At 43.3% G+C, this 15,762-nt stretch overlaps 1 protein-coding gene across 1 annotated transcript in view; it reads right to left on the reverse strand.

Annotated features, from left to right (window-relative positions):
- The window catches only part of LOC120940160 (solute carrier family 40 member 1-like), a 53,567-nt gene extending 38,943 nt beyond the window's left edge, over positions 1 to 14,624 (reverse strand). The window contains exons 1-2 of the mRNA XM_040352837.1: positions 13,962 to 14,624; positions 13,251 to 13,356 (exon numbers count right to left, since the gene is read on the reverse strand). Coding sequence (XP_040208771.1) covers positions 13,251 to 13,347 — 97 coding nt within the window. The 5' untranslated portion in view covers positions 13,348 to 13,356; positions 13,962 to 14,624. The remainder of the gene's footprint in view (positions 1 to 13,250; positions 13,357 to 13,961) is intronic.
- Positions 14,625 to 15,762: the final 1,138 nt, after the last annotated feature.

Consider the following 15,762-nt stretch of genomic DNA (forward strand, 5'->3'; position numbering starts at 1 on the left):
ATGCCCAGTGAGATGACATAACATTTTTTAACAACCAAATATATCTTATTTATATGAGAGTAGGCAAAGAGTGGACTGGCAGCTATGGCAGAGAAGCAATAGGGACACTGGCCAAAAATAATCAGCCCAGACCAGGAGGTAGACTGCAAAACTGATAGACTGCAAGCCCTTTGTACACAGCTATTTAACTGTTCCAAGACCTATAGAATGCTTAACTAGCCAGTGGAGCCAGAGGATGCATTATACATAATTACTTGTCTGTTTAACATATTGCTACTGCTGTCTCATGGATTACGAGCCTGCCTTGTACTGCTGAATGTTCCTATAGTTGGCACTGTATTATACTATCACTATACTGCAGAGAACACCAGTTAACTGTACATGGATATAGTCAATGCTGTATCCTGGCCTAGGCAAAGAAGGCCCAGGCCTAGGGCAGCACTTTGCAGGGGGGCAGCACGGAAAGAGTCCCCGCCGGCTTGTGCTACACTGTTAGTGTAACGCAAGCTGCTTCTAATTTTGACTGTCCTATCAGCCTGGACCACAAACCTTCCTCACTGTGCTATATTTTTTCTGTTGCACCATTGGCATGGTTATATTTTCTTAGTCCTCTTCATAAAATGATCAGAAATTTGTGCTTAAATTAGAACTATAGGCAACACTTTTTTTTTCATTTTGGGTAGAGTAAGGGAGGGTTATAGCCCGTCAGTTTACCATCCCTGTCCCATTGCAGAGATTTCCCTTCACTTCCTGCCCCATAGCCAAACAGGAAGTTAGAGGAAATCTATGCAAATTAAGGGAATCTATTGCCCCCCCCCCCCCAGGCCCTAAGAACACTGTGTCCCCACTCGAAAATTTCAGGGTGGGTCTTAGACAGAAAGGGGTGTAGTCTTGACAGGAAGGGGTGGGTCATCTTTAAATTAGGGGGTGCATGAGTTTAGTCAGGCCTAGGGCAGCACAAAACCGAAATACACTACTGGATAGAGTATAAAGTAAGCAATATTCACGCTAATTTTTAGTTTTTTATCTCTCAACTTATTTTTTATAAAAACTGAATTGAAGTCTACACATTTGTATCTATAGTCCTGTACTCCCACAGGTTAAAATTTGTGACAGATTTTTGTTTTGAAATGTCATACATACCCTTTTTCCTCAGTATGCTCAGTGAAAGGGCTGCTTCTTGCTCTCAGGTTGCAGTGGTCTGTTCTGACAGAGCTGAGTAACAGCCATACCCCTCAGTCCAAGTGTTCTCACATAGACTTTTATTGTAAAGGAAGAGAGGGGGCATGTCAGACCAGTTCTGTTACTGAGCTATGAATACTAAGAGCACTGAGTCTGGCAGAGTCAGTACTGCATTGTTTGCAGACAAGGTACCATGGGATATGTAGTCCTTATTTATGCTTGAACTTTTTTCAAAGAGCTGGCAGAGAAATCCAGCATTAAAAATGCTCAGTCTGGTGCATATTTATGACAGCTCAAGTCACAGCCACTGTACTAACAATCCGATGCAGTGTTGCCAACCTACAATATTGAAATATACTGACGCGACACCCAAGATTTACTGGCACAGCCACGGTTGTACTGCCATTTCCAGAAGTTACAGTTTTAAATGCAAGTTTCAGTATTCAGGCTACAAACAAGTACAATATGCAATAAGCAATGTGATGAGGTAAATATTAAGGCAAAAAACATATTTTATTTTTTATTTTTGATATAGTAAGTAGTTCAGGGGCAGGAAATTAGAATGGGCGGCACACATACATGAAATTGACTCCGAAACTGACAGCAGTGTGCAGCAGCACAGATGATGATGATGACACCTCACCGACACAACACGTCACCTCCTGAGTTACCCCTCCTGAGTTACAGTGACAGTCTCTCTCCACACTAGGTGGTCTCTTCAGTCCACTCCAGTCCAAACACCACTGACAGTCCCGCTCCTGGCTATATATATATATATATTGTAACGGAATGACCTGTGACACCCAAAGACTTTTGAAGGATGGGGGGTACTCCTGTGCCAGCGTCACTAATGACTCTTGGGTCTAGGGTCACCCTGTGCCCCTTTTGGGCATAGGGTGACTGATAAATGATAATTCATGTTTTGCAGGATATCTTGGAATATTACAGTTTGATTTCATGCTGACCCCCCAACCGGTCAATAAGAGTGTCTACTTCAATGCTTAACCTAGGCTGTTGAGATGCTAACTAAGTACGTCTGCTCCTAAGACCTTTCATTGTGTGAAGATGCTATTGATGATAGATATGTGTTGTGAGTTAGCAGTCTAAAGGTCAGACGTCTGACTTAAGGAATGTGTATTATGAAGTAGGTGAGAACAGATTGGCAGAGCCATGCTGTCTGGATAATGTTTAGTAATTAGCCCATCTGAAGGTGTATTGAGGCCCCATTGTGTGATGTGTGGGTGGAGAGTTCTTTGTCCCTGTGATTAACTGAAACATGCTGTACTGTATATAAGGAAGCCAAGATACCATTAAAAGTGTTCATACATTTTGAAACCAGTACCAGAGCTGTGTGAGTCTCGGTTATTCTGGGGAATGGAATGGATCGTGTCTGTTGGATGGTTGGAGTGTCAGATAAGCTGTCGTGGTTGATGGAATGGGAATATCGTAAACGGTGGTGACCGTTATATATATATATATATATATATATATATATATATAAATAAAAAATGATATTAACTGTTTACCCTAATTAGCCCTAATTAACCCCTCCCCTGTTAATCAAAGCATTGCATTTCAAAAAAAGAAAAAAAAATTCTAAAAAGGCTTCTCTTTTATTTGTAAATAACAACTGATAAAAAGTATACTTTTTATCTACATTAAGGCCCCTTTCACATGTGGCGGACTCCCCCAGGAGTCTGCCTGCCAAGAAATCTGGATGGCTGGTCCGTGTCTGCTCCACTTATGCAGAGTGGACACAGACACAGCCTGCTCTATGGGCGGTCGGATGTAAACAGACACCATGTCCTTTTACACCCGACAGCCATCCAATCCACCAGACAGATGAAAACAGATCCCCCATCTGTCCAAACGGGTCTGCCTAAAAAACTAAAAGGGGTCAAATAAGACTTTTTTTTAACCAACCTTGATTAAATAAAATAAAAAATAGTGTGTTTTTTTGGTTCTGTTACAATTGTTGCCTATTAATTGAAAAAAATATAAAATAATTTTTGCAAGACGATATTGCCAAAAGAAAGCCTTGTTTGTCCTTAAAAAAAACAACAATATGTATTACTTTGTTATGCTAAATTATGACAATTATTGTCACGTGAGCAGGTCCATAGAAGAAATGTAAAAACTGCCCTGGTCCATAAGTGGTGTACTGGTGTGAGAACTGAACTGGTTAAAACTCAGCTGATTTGTGAAGTAAGATCTTCAGTTTGAAGGCATTTCTGCAGCTCAAACAGAAGAGATTTTGAATGTACAGGTGTATAAAAACCTAAATGGCACTCACTATGGGAATACACAAGTTTTGGATAAAACAGAGTGCGTCTTACTGCAAACTACATCTGGGCAGGTAGGAGGAATACCTATCTAGAAATTTCTTAGACACGCTTAGAAAATTAATTTTAAACCCTGACCAGCGTTTTTTAATGTACAGGGACACTAAAATGCTTAGTCAATTTTATTGTAAAGGTGAACTAACCAATTACATCTGTAATTAATGTAAACATGTCATTATTTTGATAACACCATCTCAATCTAGTTTTCTGGAAATTTAATATTAACCCTCTTACTTTAATACTTTGAGTCTTTGACCTGGAACATATATTTTTATACATAAACGGGCCGTTTACTGTAGTGCTAATATTCGTTTGCGTGAATAAATACTCTCAATACCCAAATAGAATTAATAGCGCTGGGGGAAAAATACTCCCAAAATCAAATTCACTATAGGTCCCAGACAACAGATCGTGGCCGAACCATGACTCTTGCTAGAATTGCACATGGAAATAATGTTTACACTACAGCATGATATAATTGCCTAAATGGTATTTAAATGTGTGGTATATTGTTTAAAAATAATCTGCTTTTAAACTACTTCAAAAAGTGATATATAGGAACCAAAAAACAAAATAATTCCGCGCTGTCTGTAAATGGTGAGCAGCTACAAAACCAATAGACAAGTGGAAAAAGAACAAACAAAACACATAAATGTAGCGCTAAAGTCAAACCAATGATGAATACACCGAATTAAACTATATATACATATATCTGTGAATACATGTGTCAAATGTATACAGTGCCTTGCGAAAGTATTCGGCCCCCTTGAACTTTGCAACCTTTTGCCACATTTCAGGCTTCAAACATAAAGATATAAAACTGTAATTTTTTTTTAAGAATCAACAACAAGTGGGACACAATCATGAAGTGGAACGAAATTTATTGGATATTTCAAACTTTTTTAACAAATGAAAAACTGAAAAATTGGGCGTGCAAAATTATTCAGCCCCTTTACTTTCAGTGCAGCAAACTCTCTCCAGAAGTTCAGTGCGGATCTCTGAATGATCCAATGTTGACCTAAATGACTAATGATGATAAATAGAATCCACCTGTGTGTAATCAAGTCTCTGTATAAATGCACCTGCACTGTGATAGTCTCAGAGGTCCGTTTAAAGCGCAGAGAGCATCATGAAGAACAAGGAACACACCAGGCAGGTGCGAGATACTGTTGTGGAGAAGTTTAAAGCCGGATTTGGATACAAAAAGATTTCCCAAGCTTTAAACATCCCAAGGAGCACTGTGCAAGCGATAATATTGAAATGGAAGGAGTATCAGACCACTGCAAATCTACGAAGACCTGGCCGACCCTCATGAAATTTCAGTTCATACAAGGAGAAGACTGATCAGAGATGCAGCCAAGAGGCCCATGATCACTCTGGATGAACTGCAGAGATCTACAGCTGAGGTGGGAGACTCTGTCCATAGGACAACAATCAGTCGAAAACTGCACACATCTGGCCTTTATGGAAGAGTGGCAAGAAGAAAGCCATTTCTTAAAGATATCCATAAAAAGTGTTGTTTAAATTTTTGCCACAAGCCACCTGGCACCAAACATGTGGAAGAAGGTGCTCTGGTCAGATGAAACCAAAATCGAACTTTTTGGCAACAATGCAAAACGTTATGTTTGGCGTAAAAGCAACACAGCTCATCACCCTGAACACACCATCCCCATCCCCATGGCAGCATCATGGTTTGGGCCTGCTTTTCTTCAGCAGGGACAGGGAAGATGGTTAAAATTGATGGGAAGATGGATGGAGCCAAATACAGGACCATTCTGGAAGAAAACCTGATGGAGTCTGCAAAAGACCTGAGACTGGGACGGAGATTTGTCTTCCAACAAGACAATGATCCTAAACATAAAGCAAAATCTACAATGGAATGGTTCACAAATAAACATATCCGGGTGTTAGAATGGCCAAGTCAAAGTCCAGACCTGAATCCAATCGAGAATCTGTGGAAAGAACTGAAAACTGCTGTTCACAAACTGTCTCCATCCAACCTCACTGAGCTCGAGCTGTTTTGCAAGAAGGAATGGGCAACAATTTCAGTCTCTCGATGTGCAAAACTGATAGAGACATACCCCAAGCGACTTACAGCTGTAATCGCAGCAAAAGGTGGCGCTACAAAGTATTAACTTAAGGGGGCTGAATAATTTTGCACGCCCAATTTTTCAGTTTTTTATTTGTTAAAAAAGTTTGAAATATCCAATAAATTTCATTCCACTTCATGATTGTGTCCCACTTGTTGTTGATTCCTCAAAAAAAATTACAGTTTTATATCTTTATGTTTGAAGCCTGAAATGTGGCAAAAGGTCGCAAAGTTCAAGGGGGCCGAATACTTTCGCAAGGCACTGTGGGCCAAATTCTCAAAAACTGTGCGTAACTTAAATTTCAGCAGTTAAGTTACACTGACTTAAAATTTCTACCTAAGTACCTGATCGTCAAAGCACTTAGGTAGAAATTACACGCAGTGTAACTTAAGTGCCGCCGTCGTAAGGCGGTCCTCCTCTCCTGGGGGCGTTTAAAATTTAAATGAGGCGCGCTCCCGCGCCGGCCGTACTGCGCATGCGTGTGACGTCATTTTCCCGACGTGCAGCGCGCGAACGTAATTAACGCCGGGCGGCTTTGAGAATTTCGACGGGACACTAAAGTTGCGACGGGTGAAATAAAAAGACGCGCCGGGAAAACAAATAATTTTAAAAAAAAATGACAGCGTCGCTCAGCATGCATTCCTGAGGGTGAACTCCATGCCAATTTTCAAAGAAAAAAACGGCATGGGTTCACCCCCCAGGAGCATACCAGGCCCTTAGGTCTGGTATGGGTTGTAAGGAGACCCCCCCACGCCGAAAAATTGACGTAGGGGGTCCCCCTACAATCCATACCAGACCCGTATCCAAAGCACGCTACCCGGCCGGACAGGAATGGGAGTGGGGACGAGCGAGCGTCCCCCCCCCTCCTGAGCCGTGCCAGGCCGCATGCCCTCAACATGGGGGGGTTGGGTGCTCTGGGGCAGGGGGGCGCACTGCGGGCCCCCCCACCCCAGAGCACCCTGTCCCCATGTTGATGAGGACAGGACCTCTTCCCGACAACCCTTGCCATTGGTTGTCGGGGTCTGCGGGCGGAGGCTTATCGGAATCTGGGAGTCCCCTCAAATAAGGGGGCCCCCAGATACCGGCCCCCACCCTAAGTGAATGGATATGGGGTACATCGTACCCCTATCCATTCACCTGGAGGCAAAAAGTAAAATGTAGTAAACACACAACACAAGGCTTTTTAAAATATTTTATTATTCTGCTCCGGATGCCCCCCCTGTCTTCGTTATTAGCTCTATTTCCAGGGGGGGCTTCTTCTTCCGCTCTCCGGGGGTCTTCTCCGCTCTCCGGGGGTCTTCTCCGCTCTCCGGGGGGGCTTCTCCGGACTCCGGGGGGCTTCTTCCATCTTCTCCCCTCTTCCGCTCTTGACTCGGCGAACCCCGGTTCTTCTGCAGCTCTCCGGTGCCTTCTTCTTCAGCGCTGGCTGCCTGCTATGTTTGTGTGTTAGCTCGATTTCAAACAGGCAGCCGGCGCGGTCTTCTGTGACGTCAGGGTCTTCTGGTCTTCTGTTCTTCCGATGTTGCCTCGTCGCCGGTTGTCGCTGTAATGATGGAAGCGCGCCTTGCATCCCATTTATATAGGCATCACCGTCCCATCATGCTCCGGTAGGTACCCACGTGGTGGGTGCACGTGGGTAGGCACCCACCACGTGGGTACCTGCCGGAGCATGATGGGACGGTGATGCCTATATAAATGTGATGCAAGGCGCGCTTCCATCATTACAGCGACAACAGGCGACGAGGCAACATCGGAAGAACAGAAGACCAGAAGACCCTGACGCCACAGAAGACCGCGCCGGCTGCCTGTTACTAATCGAGCTAACACACAAACATAGCAGGCAGCCAGCGCTGAAGAAGAAGGCACCGGAGAGCTGCAGAAGAACCGGGGTTCGCCGAGTCAAGAGCGGAAGAGGGGAGAAGATGGAAGAAGCCCCCCGGAGTCCGGAGAAGCCCCCCCGGAGAGCGGAGAAGACCCCCGGAGAGCGGAGAAGACCCCCGGAGAGCGGAAGAAGAAGCCCCCCCTGGAAATAGAGCTAATAACGAAGACAGGGGGGGCATCCGGAGCAGAATAATAAAATATTTTAAAAAGCCTTGTGTTGTGTGTTTACTACATTTTACTTTTTGCCTCCAGGTGAATGGATAGGGGTACGATGTACCCCATATCCATTCACTTAGGGTGGGGGCCGGTATCTGGGGGCCCCCTTATTTGAGGGGACTCCCAGATTCCGATAAGCCTCCGCCCGCAGACCCCGACAACCAATGGCAAGGGTTGTCGGGAAGAGGTCCTGTCCTCATCAACATGGGGACAGGGTGCTCTGGGGTGGGGGGGCCCGCAGTGCGCCCCCCTGCCCCAGAGCACCCAACCCCCCCATGTTGAGGGCATGCGGCCTGGCACGGCTCAGGAGGGGGGGGGGACGCTCGCTCGTCCCCACTCCCATTCCTGTCCGGCCGGGTAGCGTGCTTTGGATACGGGTCTGGTATGGATTGTAGGGGGACCCCCTACGTCAATTTTTCGGCGTGGGGGGGTCTCCTTACAACCCATACCAGACCTAAGGGCCTGGTATGCTCCTGGGGGGGAACCCATGCCGGTTTTGAATTTAAAAATTGCCGTGGAGTTCTCCCTCAGGAATGCATACCAAATGCCGTCGCTGAAATGGGCCTTTACAAGGTTTGGCTAACTTTACACATTATAAATCCAGCCCTAATTTTGCGCCGGCAAATTCGGAACTTAGGCAGAAATCAAAGTGCTGAAATGCTTTGAAAATCTACTTAAGTCCTCATTTGCATACGCAAAGCTGGATTTCAATGAGAAATGCCCCCAGTGGCGGATGCGGTACTGCATCCTAAAATCTGACCGTGTAAGTGTCTTACACATGCCGGATTTTCTGCCTAACTTTGGAAAAAGCCTTTTGAGAATCGTTTCCAAAGTTAGGCACAGAGATACGCAGGCTGAACAGCAGTTAAGTCTGCGTATCTCTTTTGAGAATTTGGCCCTGTATGTGCAAAAATATCTGTAAAAAGGGTGATAATCCAATAAATTGAAAGGTGATAGTGCTCCCTTATTCCAAATCTGTAAACAAAGGAAAGAAGAAGCCGTCACCATCTGAAGAGAGGCTTACCGGAAGGATTGAACCCTGAGGAACATGCGTTCAAAAAAGTCAATCAGACATGATGTAAATCCTGTAGGACCAATCTATTGCTGCAGCTCTTAAACGACCTCCAAAACTCCAAATAATGTTAATCAAAATGGATGGTTGGTAAATGCTTATGTGGAGTGACCCACTTCACACCTTTGCCCACTGGTAGATGCAATCTGGAAAATCTCTTCATAATCATCACTATCCGCACGTCCTATTGTCGTCTCATTCTTGTTTCCTTTTTTGTGCCTGCGAAAAAATCCCAAAATGTATTTTTTCTCTCTTTCTGCTGTGTCGCAACTAAGTTTACGCTTCTTTTCAAGAGCTCCACCCTTTTCAATAGTTTAAAAGGAAGGAGCTCTTGAAAAGAATCGTAAACTTTCCTTAAGTAGCGACACAGCAGAAAGAGAGAAAAAAAGGAATTTGGGGATTTTTTTCGCAGCCACAAAAAAGGAAACAAGAATGAGACGACAATAGGACGTGCGGATAGGTCCTTCCATAAATTATGTTTCTCCACCATCTCTAATTGCAGCCTCTTACCAAGCCTAAACCCACAAAATGGCAACTGTTTATCTCTCAGCATGCTGACCGTAATCAGTCATAACCAGCCTTCAAAACAGATGGCATATGCCAGAAACAGATTGTTCAGTGTCTCTCCGGCCTTTCACAGGACATCTGAATTTATTAACTTCTTGCACCCCTGGGACTTAGGACTGTTTCACACCACAGAGATGCAGCCTACATACATGTGGCAGCACAGTTGCTAAATGGTTAGCACTTCTGCCTAGCAGCACTGAGGTTCTTGGTTCGAATTTGAATCCCACTACCTGGTTAGATGCATTGTATGTTCTTCCTCTTTTTTGGTGTTAAAGTTTCTTTTTCACAAGTGTTTACATTTTTGATGGGTTTTACATAATGTAACCCCAAGAAATAACAATATAAATCAAGTAAGTATGGGTTTACATTGAATCTAGAACTGTGGTGTTTTGGGCCAAATATGGATGTATAAGGCCCCGTACACACGGTCGGACAAAACCGATGAGAATGGTCCGACGGACCATTTTCATCGGTTCACCGCTGAAGTGGCCTGATGGTCTGATGTGTGTACACACCATCAGTTCAAAATCCGATCGGGTCAGAACGCGGTGACGTAAAACACACGATGTGCTGAAAAAAACAAAGTTCAATGCTTCCAAGCATGCGTCGACTTGATTCTGAGCATGCGCGGGTTTTGAACCGATGCTTTTCTGTACTAACCATCGGTTTGGTCCGATCGGGCAGCGGTCCATCGGTTCGGTTTTGAAGCATGTTTTAAAATTTTGGACCGAAGGAAAACAGACCGATAGCCTATACACACGGTCGGTTTGGTCCGATGACAATGAACTTTGGTTCATTGTCATCGGACCAAACCGACCGTGTGTACGAGGCCTAAGTCTAGTGTGATCCTGCACGCATATTTTTATGTTGTATGCTGATGATGAATGAAAAATGTGCTTTGTCACTAGAGGTCAAACGATATGGGTTTTTCTCTGGCAGATGCCGATATTAGAAATCGCGGCGGCCGATGGCCGATATATGATGCCGATTTTTTTGGGACAATATGTTATGCCGAGTTTTTATATTTTTTGTCTTCATTTAATAAAATCTAACAGTCAGACCCTTTTCACACTTCAGGTTTTTCAGGTGCTTTTGGGCCAAAAATTGCGCCTGTAAAGTGCCTGCAAAACCGCTCCCCTGCAGTCTCAGTGTGAAAGCCCGAGTGCTTTCACACTGAGGCGGTGCGCTGGCAGGACGTTAAAAAAAGTCCTGCAAGCAGCATCTTTGGAGTGGTGTATACCGCTCCTCCACCACTCCTGCTCATTGAAATAAATGGGCACCGCTGCCGAAGCGCCTGCAAAGCGATTCTGCAGTGACGCTACACGGGAGCATTTAACCCCTTCATTGGCCGCTAGCTAAAAAATTTGAATAAAATATATTTACCTGTAACTGTTCCCAAAGCAATCTTTATGTAATTTGTGCAACCTCAAATATGTATTATTAAAATTGACTTACTGTATGTAACACAGTGGAATGGTAAAGCTCAATGTAAATGTATAAGTTTTAATTTAGAAAAGCTTTATTTCCCTTTCAACAAAACATTGCGATGCACACAGGGGAAGTTTTTTATTTATTTTAAGGATATATTGTATTCTATTTTGTACACTTTTTTCTTCATGGAGGGTCTGGATCTGGTCAGTTGAGACCAGGTACAGCCCCCCCCCCCCAAAAGCTCTGTCTGTGCCTTTGTACTGACAGGAAGTTTGGTGATGTCGCTACATTCCTAATGTAATGATTATGCTAAAGCCTCGTGCACACCACTAGATTTTTTTAACAAAAAAAACAAAACTGACAGCATAGGTCGGAGCTGCTGCAATAACATACCAATGTTAGTACAGCAATCTCCCCCACTGTGCTATTGTGGGACGGCCCCCCCGTCAGAACACCCGCCAGCCATTGGCTGAGAGCGCTGATCGGGAGCTGGTGGGCAGACCTTTTTTGGTCATGAGCCTTCTGTCGGTCTGGCTCCCATACACATTGAACCAGCCAATGTCGGCCGACATTCGGCCCATGTGTACTAGGCTTATAGCACAGTGTTTACATTCACTTTAGAGCACCCTCTGAGACGAAGAGGCTGATTTACTAAAGGCAAATATACTGTTCACTGCAAGTGCAGTTGCTTTAGATCTGACGGGAAGCTCTGCTGATTTCTATCATGTGCAAGCAAAAATTCTATTTTTATATATTCCTTGCATGTGATTGAGTATTCTTTGCAAAGTGAAGCTTTGCCTAATTTTCTTTTTTTCCACAATTGGTTTTATTAAAATAGATTATTGTAACACATACAGAAATTTTCACTTTTCTAAGCTCTGAAGCAAGTGTACTTGCAGTGCACAGTATATTTGCTTTTAGTAAATCAACCTCATTGTATTCGGACAAAGGGGAATCAAATGGCCGGCTTCTGTTGGACCGGCTGGCATACACACACGTCAAATGTCGGCCATTTTTTTTTTTACTGACCAATGTTGCCCAGCATTCATGACAATAATTAAGGGGCTTTAGGCTGCCCATAGATGATTCATTTTTAAAAACAAATTACTTCCTCCATCCACACAATCGAGGCAGATAGAGGAATCCTCCCCTATGGGGCATTGTATTTTGACAGCAGGACTCATCAGCAGCTGCAGCCAGCTGATTGAGAAACATTTCCAAACAAGCCCGTTTAACAGAAGTCAAACCAATGATCGAATTCTGTTGAACAGACACGTCCACACATGCAGTAGTGTATTTAGGTTTTGTGCTGCCCTAGGCCTGACTAAACTCGTGCACCCCCTAATTTAAATATGACACACCCCTTCCTGTCAAGGCCACACCCCTTTCTGTTTAAGACCCACCCCAAATTTTTTGAGTGGGGACACTAGTTCTTAGGGCCTGGGGGGCATTGGATTCCCTTAATTTGCATATATTTTATCTCACTTCCTGTTTGGCTATGGGGCAGGAAGTGAAGGGAAGTCTCTGCAATGGGACAGGGATGGTAAAAACTAAACTGACAGGGGCTATAACCCTCCCTTACTCTATCCAAAATGAAAAAAAAAGTGTTGCCTATAGTTCTACTTTAAGCACAAATTAACTAAGACTAAGAAGATATAATCATGCCAATGGTGCAGCAGAAAACATATAGCACAGTGAGGAAGGTTTGTGGTCCAGGATGATAGGACAGTCAAAATTAAAAGCAGCTTGCGTTACACTAACAGTGTAGCGCAAGCTGGCGGGGACTCTTTCTGTGCTGCCCCCCTGCAAAGTGCTGCCCTAGGCCAGGATACAGCATTGCACACATGGATTGAAATTCCCTGCTGAATCGGTTGAATTTCAGTCCATCTATTGCCAGCTTAAGAGACAGATTAAAATGTATACATTGCTTAAAAATTCCATTCTCTTATAAAACATATTTTCTATCCTATGGTAACCCCCTATACCTGCCCATACTCCATTGCAGAAATGCACATTGGGGGTTATTTGCGAAAGGCAAATCAACTTTGCACTACAAGTGCAAACTACAAAAGCAAAGTGCACTTGAAATTGCACTGAAAGTGGACTTGGAAGTGCAGTCGCTGTAGATCCAAGGGGGACATGCAAGGAAAATAAAAAAACAGCATTTTAGCTTGCACATGATTGGATGATAAAATCAGCAGATCTACCCCTCAGATTTACAGCTAATGCACTTCCAAGTGCAATCTCAAGTGCACTTGTAGTGCAAAGTGGATTTGCCTTTCGTAAATAACCTCCATTGTGTCACTCATTGTTGATAACTTATAAAATGTCATAAACAATGTTTATGAGTAATGCTTATTACCGGCTTCACTGTCTCCCATGCCAAAAAACTATTTACATTATATAAATGCTAAAACAGTTTACATTCATTTTTTTTTTTTTTTAACAAGAAGAAACAGTCATAGTTACCAAGTACTTTCTTCTTGTCTTTAGCTTGGGGGGTAGGGAGTTGCCCTTGTGTCCTTTCATCTCCCGGGCCCTCTATTTCTTCTAATTCTTCCAGCATTGCAGATCACTATATAAAAGTCAACATCCAATTCAATTCCCATGCAGTTTAAAGAACACAGAACAGACACAGCTGAGAAAATGTATTTAGGCTTAGGAAATTATATGAGCATTGTGGACTTATTAGGATAACAATATCAGCCATTTATGGACATTCACATACAAAAAAAATCAAACAAAATACATTAACTTATTAACATTATTTTTGACCTTGTATCTTTGCTCTTTTAGAGGAACATTACAGGCAAACAGAACACACTAATTTATTGCTAATGTAGATTTACAACACAAATTCTACAAACACCATCTATAAATAAAAAAGGAATGTAAAATTTTAACTCTGTACACTTATATTTGGTAATACACATTACGGGAAATTGATGTGTACAAACTCCCAAATGCCAAAACTATATACTAGATTTATGTAATCGCATACTAGTTAACTAGATTTTATTTTCAGATTAACTGGACAAGATCCCAAACAAAACCCCAGTAGTTGGATCAAAGAAAATAAAACAGTTAAAACAAAATGTTATATTGACCGATAACAAACTATCAGAGTCTCTACCATACACAGCACTTAAAAAGAAAGAACGCTCTTCCGGTGGTACTTACCATAAGCAGGCAGATTCAGTGCTCTCATGTGTTCTAATGTGATTTTTCAAACTGTCACCGAAAACAGTTTGAGAATCGGAGAGAAGCCCTCCCAGGCATGGAAAGATGAAATTTAAAAAAAAAAAAAGGTGAAGAAAAAGAAAAAAAAAGAGATGAGATCACTTTATGAAACTTACATGGACACTTGCTAATATGTACCCCATTGTGTAAAAATGCTGGAGGTGCAAATGTTTCATGTTTGTTGTGAAAAGGAGAGCCAGCACTTTCTGTCACACGTGACAGGCTAGTACAATGTGCTGTATCTGGGGTCATTCGGAACTATGGGAATGCAGTGTGGCTGGAGACAGGCTATGCATTAGGCTGCCGGGGATTTCATTTATGCAACACAATGGGGGTTAGAGAGCTGGCTTGAAGCACGCAATCACTGACTTATAGGGGGGCTCTCGTACTCTACTGCATTTGCTGCTACTACGTCACGCACACAGAGAATTACCAGCAGTTTGAGACCTATAATCAGTGCTTTGAAAGTATTTTTTTTTTGTAATCAACAGTTTTTTTTCCCCAGGGTCTAGTGTAAAATGTAATTCATCACAAATATTCAAAGTTACAAGTGTTTGATGTTTTGGGTTGGTTTCTCATTTTGCAACTGAATGTTTGAACTTGAAGCTGACCAGTTAGTTTTAAATTAAAAGTAACATTTAAAAAATGTATACGGCTCTGTGCAAAAGTTTCAGGCAGGTGTGAAGAAATGCTGTAAAATAATGTTTTCAAAATTTATATTACATTTTTATTTTTTTATCAAATTTACAAAATGCAAAATGAGTGAACAGAAAAAAAATGTAAATCAAATCAATATTTGGTGTGACTACCCTTTGGCTTTAAACCAGCATCTATTCGTACACTTGCACAGTGAGGCCGCCTGTGCGTTAGCGCTAAAGCGACGCTCATTTTAGCAGCGCATTACCGCTTTTTATACTGCGCTTTTCGGCCTCTAGCGGGGCGCTTTTTTGTATAATCAAGTTTATTTAGCATTTAACACATACACGTTCAACAGCTAAGTTGAAAACAAAGAGAAATAGCGACCGCGCAGGGCCGTATAAGCATCAATATCCCAAGGGGGTCCGTTGAACCGACATAACATAAACAGACATTGCCAAGATAACGGGCACCAAATGGGTGACTCGTGTTCTAGTCCCAACCAGGAGGAGTGCTATTGTCCAATGAGCAATGTAAGGTCGGGCAGCTATGCCAATACATTAGAAAGAGCAAGGTATTGGTGATCCTCCACGGACGGCCCCGAACCCCTCGGATGGGTCCAGCAGCCGCCCGCACAGGTCGTTAAAGTGTTAGGGAAACCGGCCACGAACGGGGCAGGGGGGGCACAAAGGCCTCTGTCATTCCACCCCCAGCCACCGCCCGCTCACCATGGGCACCTGCATGCGGGGCTCTGGGTCTAAACGCGAGGCCAGCGGGGCGCTTTTAACCCCCGCTAGCGGCCGAAGGGGTTACAGTCTTGTGGCGCTTCCGAATCGCTTTTCAGGCTCTTCGGAAGTGCTGCCCATTTATTGCAATACAGCGAAACTAAACCCAAAGATCCTGCTTGCAGAACTTTTTCTAACGTCCCACAAGCGCACAGCCTCAGTGTGAAAGCACTCGGGCTTTCACATTCGGGCGGCATGGAAGGCAGTCTTCAGGTGCTTTACAGGCAATATTTGTAGCGCTAAAACGCCTGAAAACTCAAGTGAAAGGGGGGGTCTTATGCTAGCCATACACTTGTCAAAAATAATTCAAACAAGTTTTC

The sequence above is a fragment of the Rana temporaria genome, chromosome 5 (assembly GCF_905171775.1).
Source record: "Rana temporaria chromosome 5, aRanTem1.1, whole genome shotgun sequence".
Taxonomy (NCBI): Eukaryota; Metazoa; Chordata; class Amphibia; order Anura; family Ranidae; genus Rana; species Rana temporaria.